Source organism: Pinus tabuliformis, chromosome 9, assembly GCF_031772625.1.
Source record: "Pinus tabuliformis cultivar Carrire ecotype Pingquan chromosome 9, CPIR1, whole genome shotgun sequence".
Lineage (NCBI taxonomy): Eukaryota > Viridiplantae > Streptophyta > Pinopsida > Pinales > Pinaceae > Pinus > Pinus tabuliformis.
The window spans coordinates 358,548,795-358,572,405 of record NC_142307.1 but is presented as its reverse complement, the minus strand read 5'-3'; the positions used below and the strand labels follow the sequence as shown (position 1 = coordinate 358,572,405).

The following is a 23,611-nucleotide window of genomic DNA, read 5'->3' as shown; positions in this document are numbered from 1 at the left end:
GAGCCATCCCTTGATGGTGGGAGCATCCAGTTAGAAATCGAACCAAATGAAACACTGAAGCAAAAATACAACCACAATGGCTTAGAAAACTAGAGTTGAATAGGGTCGAGGGGTTTAGGATAGCTGTTGGTAAGGGTATGCCGAAACTCTCCATTGCGCGTAGCACAAATGGGCATGAACCAACCTGAAGCCACCAAGGGCCAACATCATTGCAGAGCTGTGACAACAAGAAGCCCAACAACAAATGAAACCACAGTTGACTGAACACACGAGAATTGGGTAGATGGTAAAACCCTAACCCCTCCCCACCATCAGATCACCCTCCAAAAATCAACGGAAGCAGATCGGTCCAACTGTCGCAGGTGAACCCAACCCTCTGATGGACACATGCGATGGGATCTGGCATGCTCATGCTGCATGTAACAGAGTACAGGTAACAATTAACTGAGGTCCAGTCATGGACATCAATACCGTTCGGAAGGCATGTGAAGAGTAATTGTGACCTGACATGAACTTTGTTTACCGTATTGTATTAAATATAATCAATCACAACAAATAAGTCATAAGGGTGCCATTAATGATGACTCAATCATTGCCAAGTATATATATATATATATTTCCGTAAATTGTTTTTGTATTGATACAGTGATAAATGTGCTTCAGTGTGCTTTCCTGTATCACATGGGTATTGTAATGTAATAAAATTGGCCAAATTGTCATTAAAAAGGATGTAATAACTGTGCTTCAATGTGCATCGCTGTGGAGTAGGGTAAGATGGCTTTCTAATTTTTTTTTTCTTTTGACCGGAGAGTCTTGGTTTAAAAGTGTTAATAAAGTATCTAAAATAAAATTAGCCATATTTAAATAAACCGAGGCTGGAAGAAGTAGAGAGGGCTTTCCAAAATTCCTGAACTTGTGTTTTTTTCTGTGTTGAGAGTTGTAGTTTAAAATGGTCAATAAAGTGTATAAGCCAATGTATGTTTTGGGTGCTGGATTTTATATTGATTTGCTAAAACTAAAAAATATGAGAAATATTTGGTTTCTGGTATTGATTAAGAAAAGGTTAATAAAACATATAAACCAAACTATAGATTTTGGTCAATCTTACAAGGCTATTTTAAAATTTATTCAGTTCTTCCTATTAAAATACATTATATATATATATGTGTGTGTGTGTGTGTGTGTGTGTGTGGAGGGGGGGAGGGGGGGGCAGGGGGGTTGTGGGGGGGTTTATTAGCACCGGTACATTAGATAACTACATTTCAAGATTTTCTTATGTTAGTGTTTATCGAAAATAAAATGTTACTTCATTTGCTTATTTTAAAATTTATATATATATTTTCAATTTTAATAAAGGAATTTTTGGTTTATTAGTACTCGTAGGTTAGATAATTATTTTTCAAAATATTGTTATGTTAGAGTTTATTAGTAAGAATATATTAGTCCATTTGTTTTAATTTCAACTTTTTTAAGTGAGAAAAATTTAATAATGAAAATTTATTTTAAAAGATAAAAAAATTTGGTGAATATTATTAGTTCTTAATATGAAAATTGTAAAATGTTTAACCATTTTTTTTAATACTCATTTTTTTTATAGTATCTATATAATTTTGGTACTTACTAAGGTAAAATAATGTTATACAAATAATTTTATACTATAAAATTTGAGCAAACTATTTTTAGAAAAAATGGAGATTTACTATTTTTTTGGTTTGGAAAAAGCATGAAAAATTATCCCATCTACAAATATTAGCCCCTAAAATATTCTCTATAATCAAATAGAATGTTAATTTTATTTATTTTTTACTATATATTAAGATAATTTAAAAATATATGTCCACGGGGAATTTAAAATTATATGTCCACAATGTCTTGGATAGACGACGACAACATGCATTGTTAAGGCACTCATTGATGTGAAGTAACTGGTTCAATTTATCACCTCAATCAGGGTGACATATTAGACATGATGAAGATGTAGTCATGCCAAACTTACGAAAAAATAACATAAATTTATTTAAGATTATTATACTTTCATTAATTTATTTTGTTTTCAAAAAACTATTAAAATAAAATATAAAAACAAGTTGCCTTGTCAAACCACTAATAGGGATTGCCAAAATAGCAACCAAGAATGTGTTGGCCTATAGCCATGCTGAGGGTGAAGGGAAGAAACTACTTAAAGATGTTATGAAAGGATGTGAAGTTGAAGGAGAACCACTAAGAGCTTATATAAACAAAAGTTCAGATGATGGGGACAATATCATAAAAGAGATGGGATGACATTCCACTATGATGTTATTCATAAAGGCTAGTTGAAGAATCCAAGATTTGAGGAACATTGCGCAATGGAAAGCCTGTAGAATATGAAATGGCTTCTTTAAGCCAACTGATAAGGCAACATAATTATGAAGAAAAAAACATATAAGAAAAACAATGAACAAATAAAACACACTCACTATGTGAGCTCAAACTAGCTGTAAATCTCATATTGAATTAAACCATTAACTACATTGTTATATAGTAAAATTATTACTAATATGATTATCAATCAACTCTGAAACAAATCTACTAACACTACCAATCTTCTGAAAGCTAATTTTGAGCACCGACCACCCTAATAATTTGCTACCCTAATTTTGCATAGAGAACACAAAATCTGTTGACTAATTTGTGAGCAATTTACATAACAATATTAAGCATTATTTCAAACACTCCCCCTTAATGATTAATGAGGGTTTACTATCTTATCTCATAGTGCTAAAAACTGAGCTTTTTCAACTCCTTTGGTGAAGATATCTGCTAGCTGATCCTGAGTATTTATATGCTTCAATTCAATATCCTTCTTCTGCACGAAATCATGAATGAAGTGATATTTCATGTCAAAATGCTTTGTCTTGCTGTGATGAACCGAATTCTTTGCTAACTTGATGACACTTACCTTATCACAATAAATCATTATAGGCTGAATTTGCTTTTCTCCAATTTCTTCCAAAATTTTTCTAAGCCAAAGTGCTTGTGTACCTGATGAGGTAATTGCAACATACTCTGCTTTTGTGGATGAGAGGGCAAAAATGCTTTTTTTTTTGAGCTCCATGTAATCAAACCAGAACCAAAAGAGAAACAATTCCTAGATGTGGACTTACGATCATCAATACTACCTCCGCAATCTGAATCACTAAATCCAACAAGATTGAACTTTTCAGAAGAGTAGTTATGAATACCAAAATTTATAGTACCTTTCACATACCTTAAAACCCTCTTAGCTGCCTTCATATGTATTTCATATGGATTTGTCATATACCTTGAGATAAGTGAAACTGAATATGTAATATCATGCCTTGTGTGGGTTAGAAATATCAAGCCCCCCACAATACTTCTGTAAGTTTTCTCATCAATTAAATCATCACCATCATCTCTACATAACACATCTCCATCAGCACTTGGAGTAGGTGATGGATTACAATCAAGCATATCAAATTTATTTAGCATATCTTGTGCATACTTTGTCTGAAAAATAAAAATCTCATCCTTAATTTAATAAACCTTCATTCCTAGACAATATTTCATGATGCCCAGATCTTTCATCTCAAATTCATTCATCATAGCAACTTTGAGATTATCATTCATCTTACAACTACTACCCACATATAATAGATCATGAACATACAAACTTATGATTAGAATATCAATACCTTCTTGTTTGTAGTAAAGGGTAGGATCACTCTTACTTCTCTGGAAGCCATTTTCTTGAAAGTATCCATCAATCCTAGAATACCACACTCTTGGTGCTTGCTTGAGACCATACAAAGCCTTCTTCAACTTGTAGACATTATCCTTTCCTTCCACTTCAATACCTTGTGGCTACTCCACATTTACTTCCTCTTCTAAGTACCCATTCAAGAAGGCACTTTTCACATCCATATGATGTATGCTCCACGTTTTATGAGTTGCTAATGAAATCAACATTCTAATGGTCTCTTGTCTTTCTACTAGTGCAAATGTCTCTTCATAATCAATTCCATACTTCTGTGTGAATCCTTTAGAAACTAATCTTTCTTTGTGTCTTTCAACACTCCCATCACTGTTAAATTTAGTCTTATAGACCCATTTGGTGCCAATAGTTTTCTTGTCATGTGTAAGCTCTGTCAACTTCCAAGTGTCATTCCTTTGAATGGAATCCATCTCTTCTTTCATGGCTTGCATATAAACCTCATTAGTACATGCATCTTCAAAAGATGATGGTTTAAAATCAGCCTTGGCTAATAAAGAAAAATTGACTATCTCACCTATTGGGCTTTCTTCATGTTCTTGATTTGCACTCCTCTCATAAATATCACTCAATATTCTTACCTTCATTGTCGAACTTGGAGAAGAAGTTGGACTTGAACTTGATATTGAAGAAATTGATGAAGGATTGCTTGGTGGAGTTAACCCACTAGTTACAAAAACATTAGTTCGTTTCTCATGATCAATATCAACAATTATATCATCATTCAAAATAGATTTTTTCTTTTCAACATGGCCTTTTTTATGGCAATAAACTCCCCCTTCATAGAAAATTACATCTCTTTAAACGATAAGCTTGTTAGTTAGAGGATTATACAATTTATAAGCCTTGCTCGTCTCGCTATACCCAATAAAAATACATAACTCTCTCTTTTCATCTAAATTTTTTCTATTTTGATCAGGTACATGCACATAAGCCAACCAACCAAAAACTTTGAAATGATTAACATTAGGCCTTCTTCCATACCAAGCTTCATGAGGAGTCATCTCTTCGAGTGCACTGGTGGGGTTACGGTTGAGGATGTACACTGTTGTAGCAACTACATCTCCCTAATAAGAATCGCTCAATCCCTTAGTTTGTAACATGCACCTTGCCATTTTAACCACAGTATGATTCTTCCTTTTAGCTATGCCATTCTGTTGGGGTGTGTATGCCATATTATGCTACCTCTTGATGTCATTCATATCACAATAACTCTGGAAAGCTTTTGAGAAGAATTATCCTCCATGGTCAGTCCACAAACATCTGATCTTGCACCCTTTCTCATTTTCAGCGAGGGCTTTGAACTCCTTGAATGTATCCAGGGCCTCACTTTCGGCCTTCAAAAAATATACCCAACAATTTCACGAGTAATCATCAATAAAGGTGATGAAATATGATGACTTACCCAAACGTTTAGTCTGCATAGGAACACATATGTCTGAAGGAGAAAGTTGAAGTGGGTGATGGTCCCTCCACACAATTCCCTTTAGAAACCTTTCCCTTGCATTCTTTCCTTTAGCACATCCTTGACAAACCTCCTTATGCTCCTCTACCTTGGGCAAACTAGAAACTAATGCATGTGAGGATAGAAAATTCAAACTATGAAAATTTAAATGTCCATACCTGAGATGCCATAACCAACTTGAATACTCATAAGACATATTTGCAAGATTGATGTTACGTTCATCAATCCTCAATGGAAACATCCTATTTCTTTTCATAGGCACAACAATGATCACCCTATTTCCCCTATTCTTATCATAGATAGAACATGTCTTATTTTCAAAGACTAATTTACAATTTTTCTCACATAGTTGCCCAACGTTCAACAACTTATGCTTCAATTGTGGAGTATAATAAATGTCATGAATACTCTTTATACCTTCTTTTGTTTGGACCTCCATAGCTCCTTTGACAAAAACCTCAAATGGTTTATCATCACCGAGCTAGATTTTGGATTTGAAACTTCCATCCTTTGTTGAAAGCAATTTCTCATTCCCCATCGTATGGTTAGAGCATCCAGAATCTAGGTACCAAGCATCTGTAATAGTATTTTCACCTTTGGCATAAGATATAAATAAGTGATCTAGAGGATACTCACCACTTTCTTGAGCACATTTAACATTTTTACCTTCTTTTAATCTACATTCTCTTTCAAAATGGCCATACCTATTACAATAGTAACATTGAACATTTCTCTTATCAAATCTACCTCTACCTCTTCCTTTGAAACTACCTCTTCCTCTTGAACCACTTCTTCCTCTACCTCTTGAAGAATTTTGTCTTTTCCATTTACCTTGACCTTGATTGACTTTGGCACTATTGTTGCTTGCATCTTCATTCTTTGTAATTTGTCATTTAGAGGAAAAAGCTTTCTCTACACCTTCAAAAGTGTCCTTCAATCTTTCTTCATGAGACATCAAGGATCCAAGTAATTGATCAAACTTTAGTTTTGTCAAATCCTTACTTTCTTCCACGATTATGGAAACATGATTCCATTTATGTGTTAAAGATCTCAATACCTTTTTAATTAAAACTTCATTACTTACAGTTTCTCCAAGTGTAACCATTTTATTGACTACATCTTTGACTCTCACACAATAGTCACTAACACTTTTAGCTTCTTGCATCTTCAAATTCTCGAATTCTCACTTCAATGTCTGAAGCTTGACCACCTTAACTTGATCACTACCTTGGTAAGCTTCTTGTAGAGTCGCCTAGGAATCTTTGGCAGTTTTTGCTCCTCATATTCTTGGAAATAAGATCTTATCAAGAGCTATCTGAATGTGAAACAAAGCTTGAGCATTCTTCTTCCTTGATTCCTTTCTCGTTGTTCTTTCATTGGCTGTAAGGGCATTCCAATCATCTCACTCCTCATAACTTAATTCAACAATATCCCACAATTATTTTCCATTAAAAAAGGTTAGCATCTTAATGCACCAATAATCATAATCATTCCCATCAAATTTTGGAACGGTAATGTGGTTAAATTCGACATGATTAACTTTGGTAAAATTCCAACAATAAAAATTTAACCCAAAACAATGTTACTGGACAAGATTAACTTTGGAGATATTCCAACAATAAAAATTTAACCCAAAACAATTTTACCTACTCTGATACCACTTGTAGAATATGAAATGGCTTCTTTAAGCTAGCTTATAAGCAAACATAATTATGAAGAAAAAAACATATTAAAAAACAATGAACAAATAAAACACACTCACTGTGTGAGCTCAAACCTGCTGTAAATCTCATATTGAATTAAACCATTAACTATAATGTTATATAGTAAAATTATTACTAATATGATTATCAATCAACTATGAAACAAATCTACTGACACTACCAATCTTCTGAAAGCTAATTTTGAGCACTAACAACCCTAATAATTTGTTGCCCTAATTTTGCACAGAGAACACAAAATTTGTTGACTAATTTGTCAGCAATTTACATAACAAGATTAAGCATTATTTCCAACAAAGGCACCATAAGGATTAAGGAGATAAAATGTAGAAATTAAAGACAACGTTGATAAAATTCATTGAAGAGAAGGAACCTACATTCAAAATAGTGAAATTAGTTGTTCTTAAATTCAATTATGTGGTTGCACATAATATAAGCCAATGAATGTCTCCTAATGATGAGGTTTTATTTATAGGTTTTATTTCTAGAAGAAGAGAAGCTTAAATAAACTAGAGGGCCTAAAGCTCCTAGCTATTCTGGTAATTTTTATTAACTATGGATGTAATGACTACTAGGAATGCAAGAAAAGAATATGAAATGTTGTTAGAAGAAGGAAGAAAGGAGCAACATGAGAATCAAATTTCATTCTCAGCAACAGTATGATTTAGGGAAATAACCACTAGCCTAAAAATAATTAAACTACATATTTTGTTGAGGGTTATCATAATAAGCTCGTTTCTTGTGAAAAAATTAGGAGTACATCATTCATGAATAAGTTATGTGGGGCACCTAAAAATAGAGAGTGGGAGAAACAAGACTATTGTAGTAAAGAAGTGGCAATTAAATCCATGGAGTTTTTGAGGTTACTATTGCAAGTAATTAGTTTTTGTATTTTGACCCAGTGAGAGAATAAGTTGGCCATTGAGTTTAAAAATTATTGGATGCTAATGAAGCAACCACCCAAGAAATGGTTCAGTGAAGAGGAGGAAGCAGTGAATTACAAAGACAACATTGTAAAGCCATGTGGGAGGTAGTAGCAAGACAAAATATGGGATCCTGGAAGAGAAAGACAACAACATGGAATGATTAATGGTAAAAAAACCACAAAATATGAGATCCAGGAGGATTCGACAATCAAGCAGATGACTAGGAGGTCATGCGAATTTTCAACCTAGGGAGCCTGATGTAGGAGCGTCAACCCTAGTCAACATTTTTGTTAGGCCCCAAGGTTGTCATGAAAGCTTTAAAGGGAAATACATTTCCCAAATATAATTTTGTGCAAAATTATGTAAATTGATGTAAATTTAGGTTTCCAAATTCTAGAAGAATCTTGGGGTTATTTTGTTTTATTGAGTTGGTGTTTTATCAGAGATAATTATTTCACCATTGCATTGTCTTCCACCATCTCTAGTGTTTTCCACCGCCTTACTACACATAAATTCAGATTGAGAAAATTCGAAAGAACAACACCACCTTATCTTATTCAAATGTGAAGGGGCAACACCTCTTGCCAAAATAAATATTTTAATTGATGAAACCTACCCATGTTTTTGAATAAATGGAGATGCTCAGCCAAAGGAAGATATCCCACTCTCGACCTTCGTATTTGTGTTGAATTTAGCAGTTGTAACTGTTGTTTATTATATTCTTCTTGTGGTCAGCTTCTTTCAATTGGTATCAGAGCTGAGGCTGAGAGAATTTGAGAAATCGTTGTTATGTGAGGAAGAAAATAGTTGTTGTGTAGAGTGCATGTGATTGGATTGCATTTAATTTTGTTGAATAATTGTTGAGTGGCATGGAGCTATAGTGGTTTGACCACTGAAATTAAGTTAACTTAAAGTTTTGTATGTGACTATATGTTTGTGCTGAAGCATTGACTTCCCATCTTCATGTTTTAATTGGATTGTGAAACTTGTGAACTGTAAGTTTTTGGAGTTATTTAATGTTGTAAGAATCATCACCAAGATATGAGATGTTGTTGTCTTATCAAATAGTTGGATTGAACCGCGTATGTACTTTAGTGTTGTATGTTATACATATGTTTGAACTTTTCCATTTAAGGACATTTGTGTAATTTGAAATTAAAGAAATATTGCTGCAAAATTTTCTTTGTGGAAGTTAAGGACTCTAGTGTATGTACGAGAAGGAATATATAAAGTGTAAAATTTATATTAACTTTCATTTGAAGATTTCAGTTATCTGTGAGAGATGGTAACAAATACCAATGTTACTCAATCACCCGTTCTTATTCTGAATGAAAAAAATGATGGTTCCTGGTCTAATCAAATGAGAACATTGTTGCATTCTCATGATGTTTGGGGATTCATTATTGATGGCTATTTAGAGTTGGTTTCTCATACAGAAGAGATGGCTCTTACCAATGTTGAACAAGAATTGTTGAGGGAGAATAGAAAGAAGGATAAAAAATATCTTGGCCTTATTCAACAAGGCTTAGATGATGTGATATTTTCAAAGGTACCAAGTTCAAAGTCTTAGAAGAAGGTGTGGGACACTTTTGAATCTTGTTGTCAAGGTGTATCTAAAGTGAGGAATGTCAAGTTTTAGACCTAGAGAAGAGATGTTGAGAATCTAAAAATGAAATGTAGTGAAATCGTGGATGGTTTTATGACTCAAGTCATGAGTATTCTTAATCAACTACGAAAGTATGGTGAATACCTATAAAATAAGAGAGTGATCAAGATTTTTTTTCGAAGTTTTCCAAAGATATTTGAAGTCGTGCTTGTACCCATAGAAGAATTTAAGAACAAAAGTCAAATGAAAATTCATGAGTTGACTGGTTGATTGATTACAGATGAATCCAGATGTCAAGATATAATGATAGTATGTTGGAGAATACCTTAAAAAATAATTTGCAATTTAATAGATGAAGAGGCATAAGAAGGTCTAGTAATTGAGGAACAGATGATAGAGTAGTTGATCAAAGACATTTGCAATATAATTTTGAGAATGAAGAGAAATTATAGTGACACCCTTTTAATTGAAGGGGGAGTAACAATAGAACTTGAAATAAACGAAATAAAAGGTATGATATGTTTAATGTTCAATGCTATTATTGAAAAATATATGGCCATTTTTCTAACAAGTGTTTGAAGAGGCAGATAGATTCTAGTAAGCAATCTGCACACATCTCATAAGAGTATGAAGATAATCAGAAGCGAGTGTTTTTGACTTGTAACATGACTCGAAAATGTTGGAATGATATTTGGTTTTTGGACAACGATTGCAGTAATCACATGACTCAGAACATAGATTTGTTTGGTAGTATAAACATTGGTATTCAGTCTGAAGTCAAATTGGGTAGTGATAATAAGGTATGTGTTAAAGGTAAAGTGGTGATTGTTGTTTATATTAGAAATGGTGAAAGAAAAACAACCGATGATTTGTATTATGTACCCATTTTAAAATTCATTTTGTTGAGCATTAAACGATAATCGTGTTTATGACAATTAAGATATGGTCATTTATATTTTGTTGGTCTAGATTTGTCACAAAAGAAATAGATGGTGAAAGGGTTACCTGATATTCAACAACCAACAAGCTCGTGTGAAAGTTGTATACTTGTAAAACATCACAGAAAAAAATTGTATCTAGAGTTTTGTATAGGTTGAAATCTCCACTGGTGATTGTACACACAAATTTGTGTGGACACATGTAAATGCCTTGATTGGTCGGTAATGTTTCATTTTTAACTTTTATTGATGACTACAATTGAAAATCGTGGGTTTATCTTATGAAATAGAAATTTGAAGCATTTTATGTATTTAAAGGAGTTAAAGATATTGTTGAAAAGGAAAGTTGAAAGAATATTAAAATTTTGAGATGAGATGGAGGCGGTGAATATATGATAAATGATTTCATTGAGTTCTGTCAGTTTCATGGAATCAAGAGACAATTTACTCTATGGTATACTCAACAAAATGGAATAGCGGAAAGAAAAAATCAAACTATTATGAATATGGCTTGAATTATGTTGAAGGAAAAACATCTACCAAATGAATATTGGGGGAGAAGTAGTAGCTTGTGCTATTTATATTCTTAATTGAAGTATGACTAAGAGCATGAAGGAATGAGTTCCCGAAGAATCTTGGAGTGGTAAGAGTTGTAATATATCTCATTTAATAATTTTTGGATGCATTTCTTATGCACATGTACCTAATGCATTGAGAAAAAAGTTAGATGAAGGAAGTGAGAAATCTATATTTATTGGATACAATAAGGATTTAAAATAATATAGACTCTATAATCCCATCACCAGGAAGTATCTTATCAGTGAAGATGTTGAATTCAGGGAAGAAGAAGCTTTGGATGGAAGCATAGATAAGTTTGTTGTAGAGGGAGTTGGATTATCTGATGGAGATGATGTTGAATATGAGAAATAAGTACAAGTTATCTGATGGAGATGATGATGAAGATGAGAAAGAAGTACAAGGTGGATAGTTGATTCCATATACACCTACTTCAAGTACTTCAATAAGCCAATCACTAAGAGTCAGCCCATTACATTTCAAAACACTGAGAACTCAAGAACATGGAAAACCATCCAATCACCAAGAGTGAGCCCATTACATTTCATAACACTGAGAACTCAAGAACATGGAAAACCATCAAGTTATGGTGGACAAAAAAACCACAGGATTAGAGATGAGTAATGAATCTAATCGTACGTTAGCCACATTAAGGAAAATAATTAAGGGTCATAATACTAGAAGTTTCAAAGAATTGTATGAGTAGAATGATGAAATAGATCAAGTTTAAAATTTTACATTAATTGTAAATGATCTTGTAAATTTTGAAGAAACTATTAAAGAAGAAGTTTTGATAAAAGCTATGGATGAATAAATCGATGCTATAGAAATAAATAATTCTTGGGAGATTGTAGATTTTCCTAAAGGTAAAAATACTAAAGGTGCTAAATGGATTTACAAAACTAAAATGAATGCTAAAGGTGAAATTGAAAAACATAAATCAAGATTTGTAGCTCAAGGGTCCAATTAGCAACCTAGTATTGATTATAATGAAACTTTTTTAGTTGTAGCCAAATTTGACATAGTAAGGATTGTATTAGCTATTGTTGCACAAAATAAATGGAAAATATTTCATGTGGATGTTAAGTTTTCATTTTTGAATGGTTTTCTGGAAGAAGAGGTTTATGTGAAACAACCTGAAGGATATGAAATTGATGGACAAGAAGATAAAGTTTACAAATTAAAGAAATCATTATATGCATTGAAACAAACACCCCGAGTATGGTGTAGTAGAATTGATGAATATTTGAATACTAATGGATCCATAAGGAGTCAAAGTGAGCCAACTCTGTATACAAAGGTGAAATAGGAAGATTAAATTTTGATTGGATTCCTGTATGTTCATGATTTTATTTTCCAAGGAGATTTTTCAATAGATGATTTTAAGACAAGCATGAAAATAGACTTTGAGATGAATAATTTAGGCCTAATGAAATATTTCCTTGGTATTGAAGTAACTCAATCTAGAGATGGTATTTTCATTTGTCAATCTAATTAAGTAAAGGATATATTGAAAAGGTTTAAAATGGAAAATTGTAAGCCAGTTGTAACCCCAATAAAAATTGGTGCCAAACTCAGTAAGAATGATGAAGGTTCAAATGTTGATCCAATATTGTATAATAAATTGTTTGGAAGTCTATATATTTGTCTGCAAAGAGGTCTGATATTATGTTTTATGTGAGTTTAATTTCCAAATTCATGGAGTATCAGGAGAGTACCCATTGGTTAGTTGGAAAAAGGATTTTAAGATATTATGATGGAAGAGGAAATTATTGTATCATGTATGCATCATATCTAGAGTTTAAACTAATTGGATATATAGATAGTGATTTTGGAGGAAATATTGATGATAGGAAGAGAACATTTGGGCATGTGTTCAATTTTAGATCATGTGAAGTAACATGGGTATCAAAGAAGTAATCCGTTGTGAATGTATCATTTGCTGAGGTAGAGTATGTTGCAGCAAAAAAAGAAGCATGTCAAATTGTGTGGATGAGAAGAATTTTGATTGAGTTATGACATGAACAAAGAGAACCAACTCAGATTGTCTATGACAATAAATATGGTAATACATTATCAAGAAATCATGTTTTCCATAAGAAAAGTAAACATATTGATACGACGTATTAGTTCATTTGAGAATTAGCAAGAAATAATGAAATATTTATGGATTTTTGCATCAAAATGCGATATTATAAAACTAGTGAACCACATTTACTAAGGTTGTTGAATATGTTAAGCTTTAATATCAAGGATTTAATGTTGAGTTTCAATGTTGGGTTTTAATATTGGGCTTTAATATTTTGATTTTAATATGTTAATATTAACCATGTTGATATTGGAGGACCTTGCTTTTAGCTCGGCTTTAATGTTCAATTACATTGCAAAATATCCAACATTACAAAATTAGTCAATCACATTCACTAAGGTTGTTGACTATGTTTGGTTTAAATAATGAGTTTTAACATATTGGTTTTACTATGATAATATAAACCATGTTGATGTTGGCTAACCTTGGTTTTAATATTTAGGTTTTAATGTTATATTACATTCCAATTTATCCAATGTCACAATGTGACAATACAAAGTTAGTGAACCCCATTTATTAAAGTTTTTGACTATGTTTGGTTTTAATATTGGGGTTTTATTGTTGGGTTTTAATATTGACTTTTAATATTAGGGTTTTAATATGTTAATATTAAAACCCTAATATCTTGGATGACCTCGGTTTAAATATTTGAGTTTTAATGCTACATTGCATTGAAGTTTATCCAACATTGCACTATGACATTACAAAATTAGTCAACCACATTTACTAACGGTGTTGACTATATTTTCTTTTAATATTTGAGTATTAATATTCTAGTTTTAATATTGGGTTTTAAAACATATTACACTTTTAAGGTTGTTGGCTATGCTTGATTTTACTATTGGGCTTTATTATTATGGTTTTAGTATTGAGTTTTGATGTTACATTTCAATGTAATTTAGTATTAGTGAGGCACATTTACTAAGGTTGTTGACTATGTTCAGTTTTAATATTGTGTTTTATTATTAGGGGTTTAATGTGGGGTTTAATATTGGATTTTAATGTTAGGTTTAATATTATAGTTTAATATTAGGGTTTATAATATTTGGTTTATAATATATGGTGTTTAATATATAGGGTTTATAATGTTAGGGTTTAATATTGGGTTCAATATTAGAGTTAATAATATTGGGCTTATAACATTAGGTATTATATTGTTAAGGTTTATAGTATTTGGTTTAATGCTAGAGTTTAATTTTTTGATGTTTGAATGATATAGAAATGTATCCAACGTGACATTATGACAAACAATGTCACAATGTGGCAATCAATCTAACAATCATTATCATGATCTTACATTACATTACAATTTATTCAATGTCGCATTACAACATTACAAAATTAGGGTTTAAGTTAGCTTTTATAATATTGGGTTTATAACATTGAGACATAATATTTGGTTTATAATATTAGGATGTAATATTAAGGTTTATAATATTGAGTTTAATTATAGGGTTTATAATGTTTGGTTTAATATTGGGCTTTAAATGTTGGCTTTAATATTAGAGTTTATAATATTGATTTTAATACTAGGGTTTAATATTTGGTTTAATATTAGGGTTTATAATATTGTGTTTAATATTAGGGTTTAATAATTGGTTTAATATTATAGTTTAACAGTAGGGTTTATAATATAGGGTGTTTAGTATATAGGGTTTATGATATTAGGGTTTAATATTAAGGTTTATAATATTTTTATTTATATTGGGTTCAATATCACGGTTGTTAATATTGGGTTTATAATATTAGGTATTATAATGTTAAAGTTTACAATATTTGGTTTAATGTTAGGGTTTAATATTGTGACATTGGAAAGGTACTTATTTATCCAACATTGTCACGATGTGACAATAATTTTGACAATCATGATCATAATGTTACATTACATTACAATTTATTCAATATCACATTGCAACATTACAAAATTAAGGTTTATAGTATTGGGTTTATACCATTTGGTTTAATATTTGTTTTATAGTATTAGGGTTTGTAATATTGAGTTTAAATTGTTGGGTTTAATATTACGGTTTATAATATTCGGTTTGTAATATTTGGTTTTATAATATTGGGTTTAATGTTATAGTTTATAATATTGGCATTTATAATATTGGGTTCTTAATATTGGATTCATAATATTGGCTTTTATATTAGGGTTTATAATATTTGGTTTAATTTTGGGTTTAATATTAGGGTTTAGGGCAGGGAAAATTTTAAGAACCCCCCAAATTTACATGTATAATAAATGGGCGAATCTCCATGGTGTATAGGAAAAATGGAAGGCGATTTTATGAATAATATGATATGTATATATAATTTTTCCCCCCAAATTTACATGTATAATAAATGGGCGAATCTCCATGGTATATAGGAAAAATGGAAGGCGATTTTATGAATAATATGATATGTATATATAATTTTTTGAATCTCTCACCAGGAATGGCGAATATTTTACTCAATTATAAAATCTTGTGTTTATTGAGTACACAAATGAAATCATTGCATTTCTTTAAAATATCTTTTGAAGTCAAAATTACCGAATTTACATATTGATAACCTAGTGGGTGTAGGATAAAATTCACCCATGCCATTCACAGAAAGTATGAGAAAAAAACCTAATACTATATATAAAACCAAGAAAAATTCAAATTCATCACTTCTAGGAACCTCGTAACCACCCTGCCAATACACAAGTATGTTCCTGTTTGCAATTAGAAAAATTACCCAAATTACAATCTGTTTATTCTAGAATATGTTGGAAAGTTATAGAAGGATGACTAGTGCAATCAATCCATTCCTTTTAGACCTAGATTTGTTTCAGTTTAAAACAGAAGTATACAAATATACTTGTCCAATGTCTATGCTTTAACCATTCACCTTAAGATGTTTTTACAATATAATTTCCTAAGTCTATTTAATATCTTCATTATCATAAAAACCAACCTATATCCATCTTAACTCCACATCTACCACTCTTATGGGGATAAAATCTATTTATCCCTTTAAGCACTTGGTAGACCCAGAATTAAGATGGATCTAAGATGATAGAATTTCCCCTTTAAATAGTTTATGCTCACATGAATACCATGGTATTACCATGGGTCAATACCATGGGTTATCATAAACCTGGAGCTTAAAAATTACTATTAGTAATTTATAAAACTTAATAAAATTAATAGTTGATTTTTATTTTATTGTTTAGTTTAACCAAGCTAAAATGTTTAACATAATATTTTTTCACTCTATGCTAGTTTGCATATCACAATATTTGATACATCTCGGGGGTTAGTAGATCCAGAGTAAAGATGGATCTATGTTGGTTTAATTCCCCCATTTAAATAGGCTACATTCCAGGTGAATACCATGGGTCAATACCATGCGTCATTTTGGTGAATACCATCGGTCAATACCATGTGCCATTTTTATTTTTATTAATACTAATATTAGGGTTAATAATGTTTTTTGCATGGTATTAATAACATCTAGTCCATGGTATTTGTCCCATAGTATTTTTCCCATAGGTTTCACCTAAATATAAATATAACGCATTTTTTGAGTGTCCTTAAAGATAAGATGACTTATGGAGTAAATATAAAAAAATGTTTTATTTGTTTACCATACCTCTCGTTTATTTATATTTTTATTAATTTACCATACCTCTTTTACAAATATGGTATTTGGCCCATAAGATTCAATTAAATAAAGCCTCTTTCTTGAGCCTTCATAAATAGAACGAGGGTTATGGACTAAATATAAAAAGAGGTTTTATTTATTTACCATGCATCTAGTTTATTTATATTTTTATTTATTTACCATACCTTTTGAGTAAGTATAAAAAGACGTTTTATTTATTTACCATACCTCCACTTTACTTATATTTTTATTTTTTTACACCCTTGCATGTATTTAGGTGACTTATCGAGTAAATATAAAAAATGTTTTATTTATATACCATACCTCTCATTTATTTATATTTTTATTAATTTACCATACCTATTTTATAAATATGGCATTTGGGCCTTTGGCCCATAGGATTCACTTAAATAAAACCTATTCTTGAAAATGGGCGGATGGAAGGTTGTAATTCCTAATTTCAAGGACTATGGTTTAGGGTTTCAATGCTAATGAAAACTAACTCACTTAATTGAATACTTAGCCTATTTTTAATTTTATTAAAACCCTAATATTAAAATCGAATACTAAAACCTAATACTTATATTATAGTTATATATTAATTAATATTAATATTATTATATTATTATAATTATAATATAATAAACTAAAACTAACTATTATAACATATATTAACTAATATTAATATTAAATCCAATACACCTCATAATTATTGATGTAGTTGATATATGCTTGTTGGCATATATCAACCACATTTACTAATGTGGTTGTGCATGTGGTTGATATATGCCTATGGATATACATCAACCACATTTATTAACAGGGTTATGCTAGTATATGTTATTGTGTGAGTTGTGTTAATTAAATTTATTAATATTTGAAGGTAACTGGAATTATATATATTATTTTGGGAGTTGTCTTAAATAAGAAGATCTTTATGGTATGGTGATATTGTGGAAATTTTGTTTTTATGTTGTTCATGGACACTGAGGATCGATGAATGCTATGTCAACAAAATATTTGTACTAGGAAGATCCATCCAAAGTGATCACTTTCTGTTGGCTCAACCACGAAGCCTAAGAGCGTCGAGAGAATTGAACCTGTGCCCTCTCATTAGAAAATGTATTAATTAAGAAGGTGTTTATGGCATGGTGTATCATGTTTTTTATTTATTTTATATGCATATACTAGAATCATGTTGGGCCTAATCAACTCAATATGTGAATTCATAGTTGTTAGAATTGACTATTCTAAGAAATATGAGAATGCAAGGGACCAAGTAAGAGAGAGTTTAATAGATTGATGAGCCACGTAGATGAAAAGAATTCCTTGAGAACTAGGGAGTACAATGGATTTTACTTATGTGTCTTAGTAGAAGGATTTCTATCTGTACAGACATCAATTATCAACAAGTTCATGTGATAATTAGTTCTACATAGGGAAAAAAAGAAAGAAGTAGGAAGGTTATGTATGCATATAAAAGAAAGAATAAGAAACCTCTCATGAATAAAGGACAAGTGAAGACACATATGTCAATGTAGCATGAAAGAATAACTAATGTTAGTGCTTGTGGCAAGAATGAAGATGACAAGAAAGATATTGGTTATGGCAGAAATTGGGATTACATGGTCAAAATGAAGAGAAAATTGTACAAGTTAAAGTTTGTGAGCGTATTGGAATAAAGTCAAGAACATATAATAATTTGAATCACATATTGTGATTGTAAGCAAGTCTATAGTGTCATGTTTGAGTTGATGTAGTGGTCATGTAGAATGATTAAGTATGAACATGGTATCTCAATTAGTGGATCTTATAATAGTATTTACATGAATCTATGATGATGTAAGCGTGATGAGGCAATCTGTATTCTTCTATAGTTCGTGGTAATCTTAAAACCATGTGTTATGGGGGTTTGTGGTAATCCAAAACCACTTATATGTGAAGTTTGTGGTCTACCAAAACCCACATAGTGTGATAGTTTGTGGTCATCAAAAAGTACTTAGTGTGATAGTTTGTGGTAACAACACCTGAGGATGTGTTGTTACCTAGGAGTTTGAGGAAGGAGCACTAGGAGCATGGTTGAGGGTAAGCCGAAAATCCCTAGAACATGGTTATGGATAAGGCAAGAAAACTTGGGATGATGATGATAGTGATGCAAGGTACAAGTATGAAGATATGATAATTGAACGAACATGTACATGAAAGACATCCTAGTAAACTAGTAATTGTAGTAGCTAGTTTTCCATGCATTGCAATAGATGGTTGTTCCATTATATGGACATCAACATTTTAATAATGTTTGTAAATGATAAATAGAATTTTCTCCTTAAAGTGGTACTTTAGTTCATAGAGGATTATGTGTTACACAAAACATATTGGTGAAAACCTTAGTAATTTGGATTAAAACTAGTAATTAAGGGGGACTATTGGAATATATAACTCCTATTTGTCTTATATATCATATATAGAAACTTTAATCTTATTTATAGTAGTTGGCTAGACCTAATTAGATTAAAAAATATTCTCCAATTAAATAATTTCGTATATTAATGTGGTTGAGAAATTTAAGATAATTTCTTTATTTTAAATTTTTTTCATTTCTATTCTTATAATAATTATTATAATGCGAATGTAAAAATGATTTTATTAAAGTAGAATTACTTTTAATTTCAAAAATATTTAATGTCAATATAAAAATGTTCTTATAAAATTCTAACTATTTTTAATTTCAAAACCCAATCAAATGTTCACACATTTTGGAAACGCTCGTCAATTATACTTTGACCAATTTAATTATGTAACAATAGCCGTGGACGTCAATATTGACAGTTTACATTCTGTTTAGGCGAGGCGTATTGCCACCACTCCCAATCAACTTGAAATACAATCACTCCCTTCACTCCATCACCCCAAATCAACTGAAATACAGATTACTCCCTTTACTAAGAATATTATAAGTCAAACCATGCATATACCTGGAAAATTACATCTAGTAATTACGTTTCTAATCAGCCCCCCTCTGGAACTTTCACCAAAGGGTTTTCGTACAATCAAACACAAAGCTGGAATAACTTTATTTTTCTTTCATGCATATTATTGAGCACTAATAACTATCTAGATGTACTTTGGAATTGCTTCTTGCAGGTTTCTGAGCAGTAATCACTGCATATTTTAACAGATCTTGCTTGAAGCCGTCCACCCATAGTTGGAGAGGATTTACACCTTTGAAAGCCTTCATTGCTGTCCAGGAAACCAAGCCAAATTGGAGAACCATGGTCAAAAAATCCAACAACCAATAGAAATGTGTTCCAAACTTCGATTATTGAGTAAGTATATCAACCAACATGAACCTGAGTTCTTCAGATAACTAAATCCTTCTTCTGATTATTTGTAGACATGAATGAGATTATCTTCTTCTCTTGAATTATATACTAGCAAATAAGACATACTGTAAACCAATAAAAAAGAGGACCACCAATCAGAGCAGGTTGGAGTAAAAGAAACCTTACCAGATTCTTGGAGAACGGCACTGTACTTTTCAGCTTTTGATTCCCAAAATGGAGCTGTATTTTTTGACCAGTCTGCAGTTTTGATATTCTGTTGGAAAAGGCTGCAATCAGTCAGAGCTGTACTGAATGCAGTCTATTTCACTTTTAACTGTATTACTTGATTTGTTTCATAGTAAAACTAAGGCTTCACCTGCAGCGACAAATCTTGTGCCATCCTCACATAGTCAGCAGTGGAGCACCAAGCAGGAGAGCAGCATATACGACTAATATTGTCCAAGAGCTCCTGATATCCATTCAAATATTGCAATTTCAGAGTGCATACCTCTCCCTGCAATGGAAAATATTATGCACCTTTCCCTAGATGCACATCCAAGGATGACCTGCATCCTTCCTAAATTGTGGGGGAGTGTTTTTCAACAGATTTGCATCCAGTGCAGACCCCATAATATCTGCTGGATCTTCATATTCACATGGGTATTAATTAATGCCTAGCCCGAAGTAAACCCATAGCCTAGTTGCAATCCAAATGGCTTAGCTGGCACCATGTATGTTGTAACTAAGCTAAAGATTCCTTCCCCTAAGTGGCCTTGTAACATTTTGAATGATTTAATTATACTCAAAGTATTTGCAATATTGCCTTTAGTCCTAATGCAATTCACAGTTGCTTCTTCATATACCTGCTCACTAGGCTGAAGAGAGGTCTCCCCTTTCAAGAGGTCTCTGTGGCAGCAGGTTGTTATTATTATCAAACCACCAGGAGCGGCTACTCGGACCAACTCTTGCATAAACTGTCAAACAAATTAAGACATAGACATCACTTGCTTGATCTTCAATTGTATAAAAGGTAATACAGTAAATGGTTGAAATACTGTGTTTAAAATCAGTCTTATGTTAACTAAAAGAGAAAAGAAAAAGAAACAATCAAATATTAGCCCACCTTTTCTTTATCTCGCATGTGCTCGGCACTCTCCATTGCCCATGCCAGATCAAAGTCTCCATCAGGAAAAGGCTGATCTAATGCGTCTGCCAATTGAAAAGCAACCTGTGCAAAAATGCGCAAATTAAACTCCAGTTTCCGTATATAAAACTGAAAGTAATGTAACCAAGATAAATCAATTCCAATCTAAATTGAAATATCCCATCTGAGGTTATCTCGTTCCCTCACTAGCGATGGTAATTAGGTCTAGGTGAAAAATATCATATACCTTATCGCTAAATTATGTCCACGTGAAAAATACCATATACCTTATCGCTGAGACCTTCGGCGGCAGTAAGGGTGGTGGCCCTTTCAACCTGCCACGGGCTGAGGGTGATGCCCTCAACATGGGCTCCATACTTCTTGGCGAAATACCTCGAGCTTCCTCCCAGTCCACATCCCACATCCACCACACGCCTTGGCCATTTCGATTCCTCATCTTCAACGCAACAAAGAAAACATTCATTGTCAATAAGAGTCGAAATGTCACTCTGAATAGCAAACTGATCCACTTAAAAATAAAATTGTAACCAACTCCCAAGCGGCTGTTTAAGGAGTGGACAACCCTATCTAAGTAGCACTCAAAAGACAAATCCATTAATCAACCACTTAAAATAACAAACAAACCAACTATTCCGGAAGACAAATCCATCTATCAAACTATTTAAAATCACATTGCTTAATAAATTAAAAGTACTAAGGATTAGTTTAGTTTAAGTTTAATTGATCTAGTCCTTGTCATTATATCTTTAAAAGTACTAAGGATTAGTTTAGTTTAAGCTTAATTGATCTAGTCGTTGTCATTATATCTCTTTTACTATTAAGAGATCACCAACACTTCCAACATCAAGGAAAAAATAAATAGATAAAATAACGATAACATGAAAATTGTTATCGCTACTTCTAACCGGAAATTGCAGCAAATTTAATAGTCTTTTCGACCATTTTGACAGTGGCCAGAGCACATTCTGATACACAAGTTCTTAACACAATAAACAAAACACTGAATCTGACTAAAAAACCATAGCCCTGACGATTAGCTCAGTTGAACTATACTTTTAATCACAAATTGCAGAAAATTTAATAGCTTCTTTGACCATTTTGATAGTGGTCACTTTTTGATCTAGAAGATCTTCAACACAACAAACAACTTTTTGATCGAGAAGATCTTCAACGCAACAAACAAAACAAGAAATCTAGTTAAAAGATGAGAATCCTGAGGGTCAGTTAGCTTAGTTGATGTAGTTTTCGAACTCGAGAAAAAACTAAAAAATAATATAATTAAAAAATGATAACTTTGAAAGTTAGCTCAGTTGATCTATTCTCAAATATGACCTGAAAGTTAGCTCAGTTGATCTAGTTCTCAAATATGAAGATAAACTACTAAAAAAACATTAGAGCTACTTCTAAAAAGTACCAGAAATGGCAGCAAATTTAATAGCCTCTTCCACCATTCTGACAGTGGCGACTTTCTCATCGCGAAGATTTTCGGGCGGAGCAGGGACGTCATAGAAGCCGATATGTAAGTGCTCGCCGAAGTCCCCCTCCCACCCGACCGATAACTGATCGTAGAAATCCCCAACAGCCGAGGACGTGTTCTCGACTGTCACCTCACCATTGTTCCCGGCCATTCTGAATACAGTCAGTGAGTCGCTCCTCAGAATTCAAACACAACACAACACAGCAGACTGAATTCCACACCACATCAAAAGGCTCATACATTCATCTCTATTTATAATGCTGGATTCCTATTCTAATGCCTCGATTCTTTGTTCGTAGGCTTCTTAGTCAATATCAATCTCCAACCTTTCATCTTCAGCTAATAATTAAATATATTTTTTCTTACTAACTCCACCGCATTTATATTTTTTTCCATCACCCAATCAAAAGCGCCTCCGCAAAACAATTATAAATATATGAACTGGTATACTTCGTGCCCGCACAAGTCTGTTACTGTCCACTCTTTCAATCGGAGAGCAAGGAAAAGGCCTTCTAAGTCAAGGTAGTCAAGTCATTTCTTGGCATTTTCCGTAAGGAATCCCAATGTAAAATCTAATGTTTTAATCAGAGAAACATTCCTATCTATTATTACTCATCCTGTCAATCAGTGAATCATTTTAAATTAAAGCTAGTGGAAATATCTGGACTCTATTACATAAAAAATTAGTAAATTTCTGGACTCTATTACATAAAAAAATTAGCATAAAATTTGGTGGGGTTCCATTCTTCTTGTGGTTAGGTGTAAAGAGTTTTGTCACACCCATAAATTCATTAAACCAACTTGTGGAATTAAAAATAATCAGACGATCCTTTCATCACCCCGAATAGTTTAAGAGGCTAGCTTAGGCAATCTTTTTATGGTTCACTTTACCTGCTCCAAAATCGCAGTGATCATCAAATATC

General features: G+C 32.2%; 1 protein-coding gene across 2 annotated transcripts; it reads right to left on the bottom strand.

Annotated features, from left to right (window-relative positions):
* Positions 1-19,492: 19,492 nt before the first annotated feature.
* On the bottom strand, positions 19,493-22,929 carry LOC149148688 (gamma-tocopherol methyltransferase, chloroplastic-like). Of its 2 annotated transcripts, none has more exons than XM_089439438.1 (7): positions 22,626-22,929; positions 21,478-21,647; positions 21,170-21,274; positions 20,910-21,020; positions 20,423-20,560; positions 20,233-20,320; positions 19,493-19,963 (listed from the first exon to the last, which is right to left on the bottom strand). In XM_089439438.1, the coding sequence occupies exons 1-7, from the start codon at positions 22,837-22,839 to the stop codon at positions 19,827-19,829; spliced, it is 963 nt and encodes a 320-aa protein (XP_089295564.1). In that variant the 5' UTR covers positions 22,840-22,929; the 3' UTR covers positions 19,493-19,826. The 2 variants fall into 2 exon arrangements, with proteins under 2 accessions (XP_089295564.1, XP_089295565.1); XM_089439439.1 differs by having other exon boundaries at positions 20,423-20,515; positions 22,626-22,928.
* Between the last annotated feature and the right edge of the window lie 682 nt (positions 22,930-23,611).

Coding starts and splice junctions, on each gene's coding strand:
- LOC149148688 (XM_089439438.1), bottom strand. CDS start 22,839: ATGGCCGGGAACAATGGTGAGGTGACAGTCGAGAACACGTCCTCGGCT. Junction 21,648..22,625: donor TAAATTTGCTGCCATTTCTG/GTACTTTTTAGA, acceptor GTTGCGTTGAAG/ATGAGGAATCGAAATGGCCA. Junction 20,561..20,909: donor CTCTTCAGCCTAGTGAGCAG/GTATATGAAGAA, acceptor TTTCCATTGCAG/GGAGAGGTATGCACTCTGAA.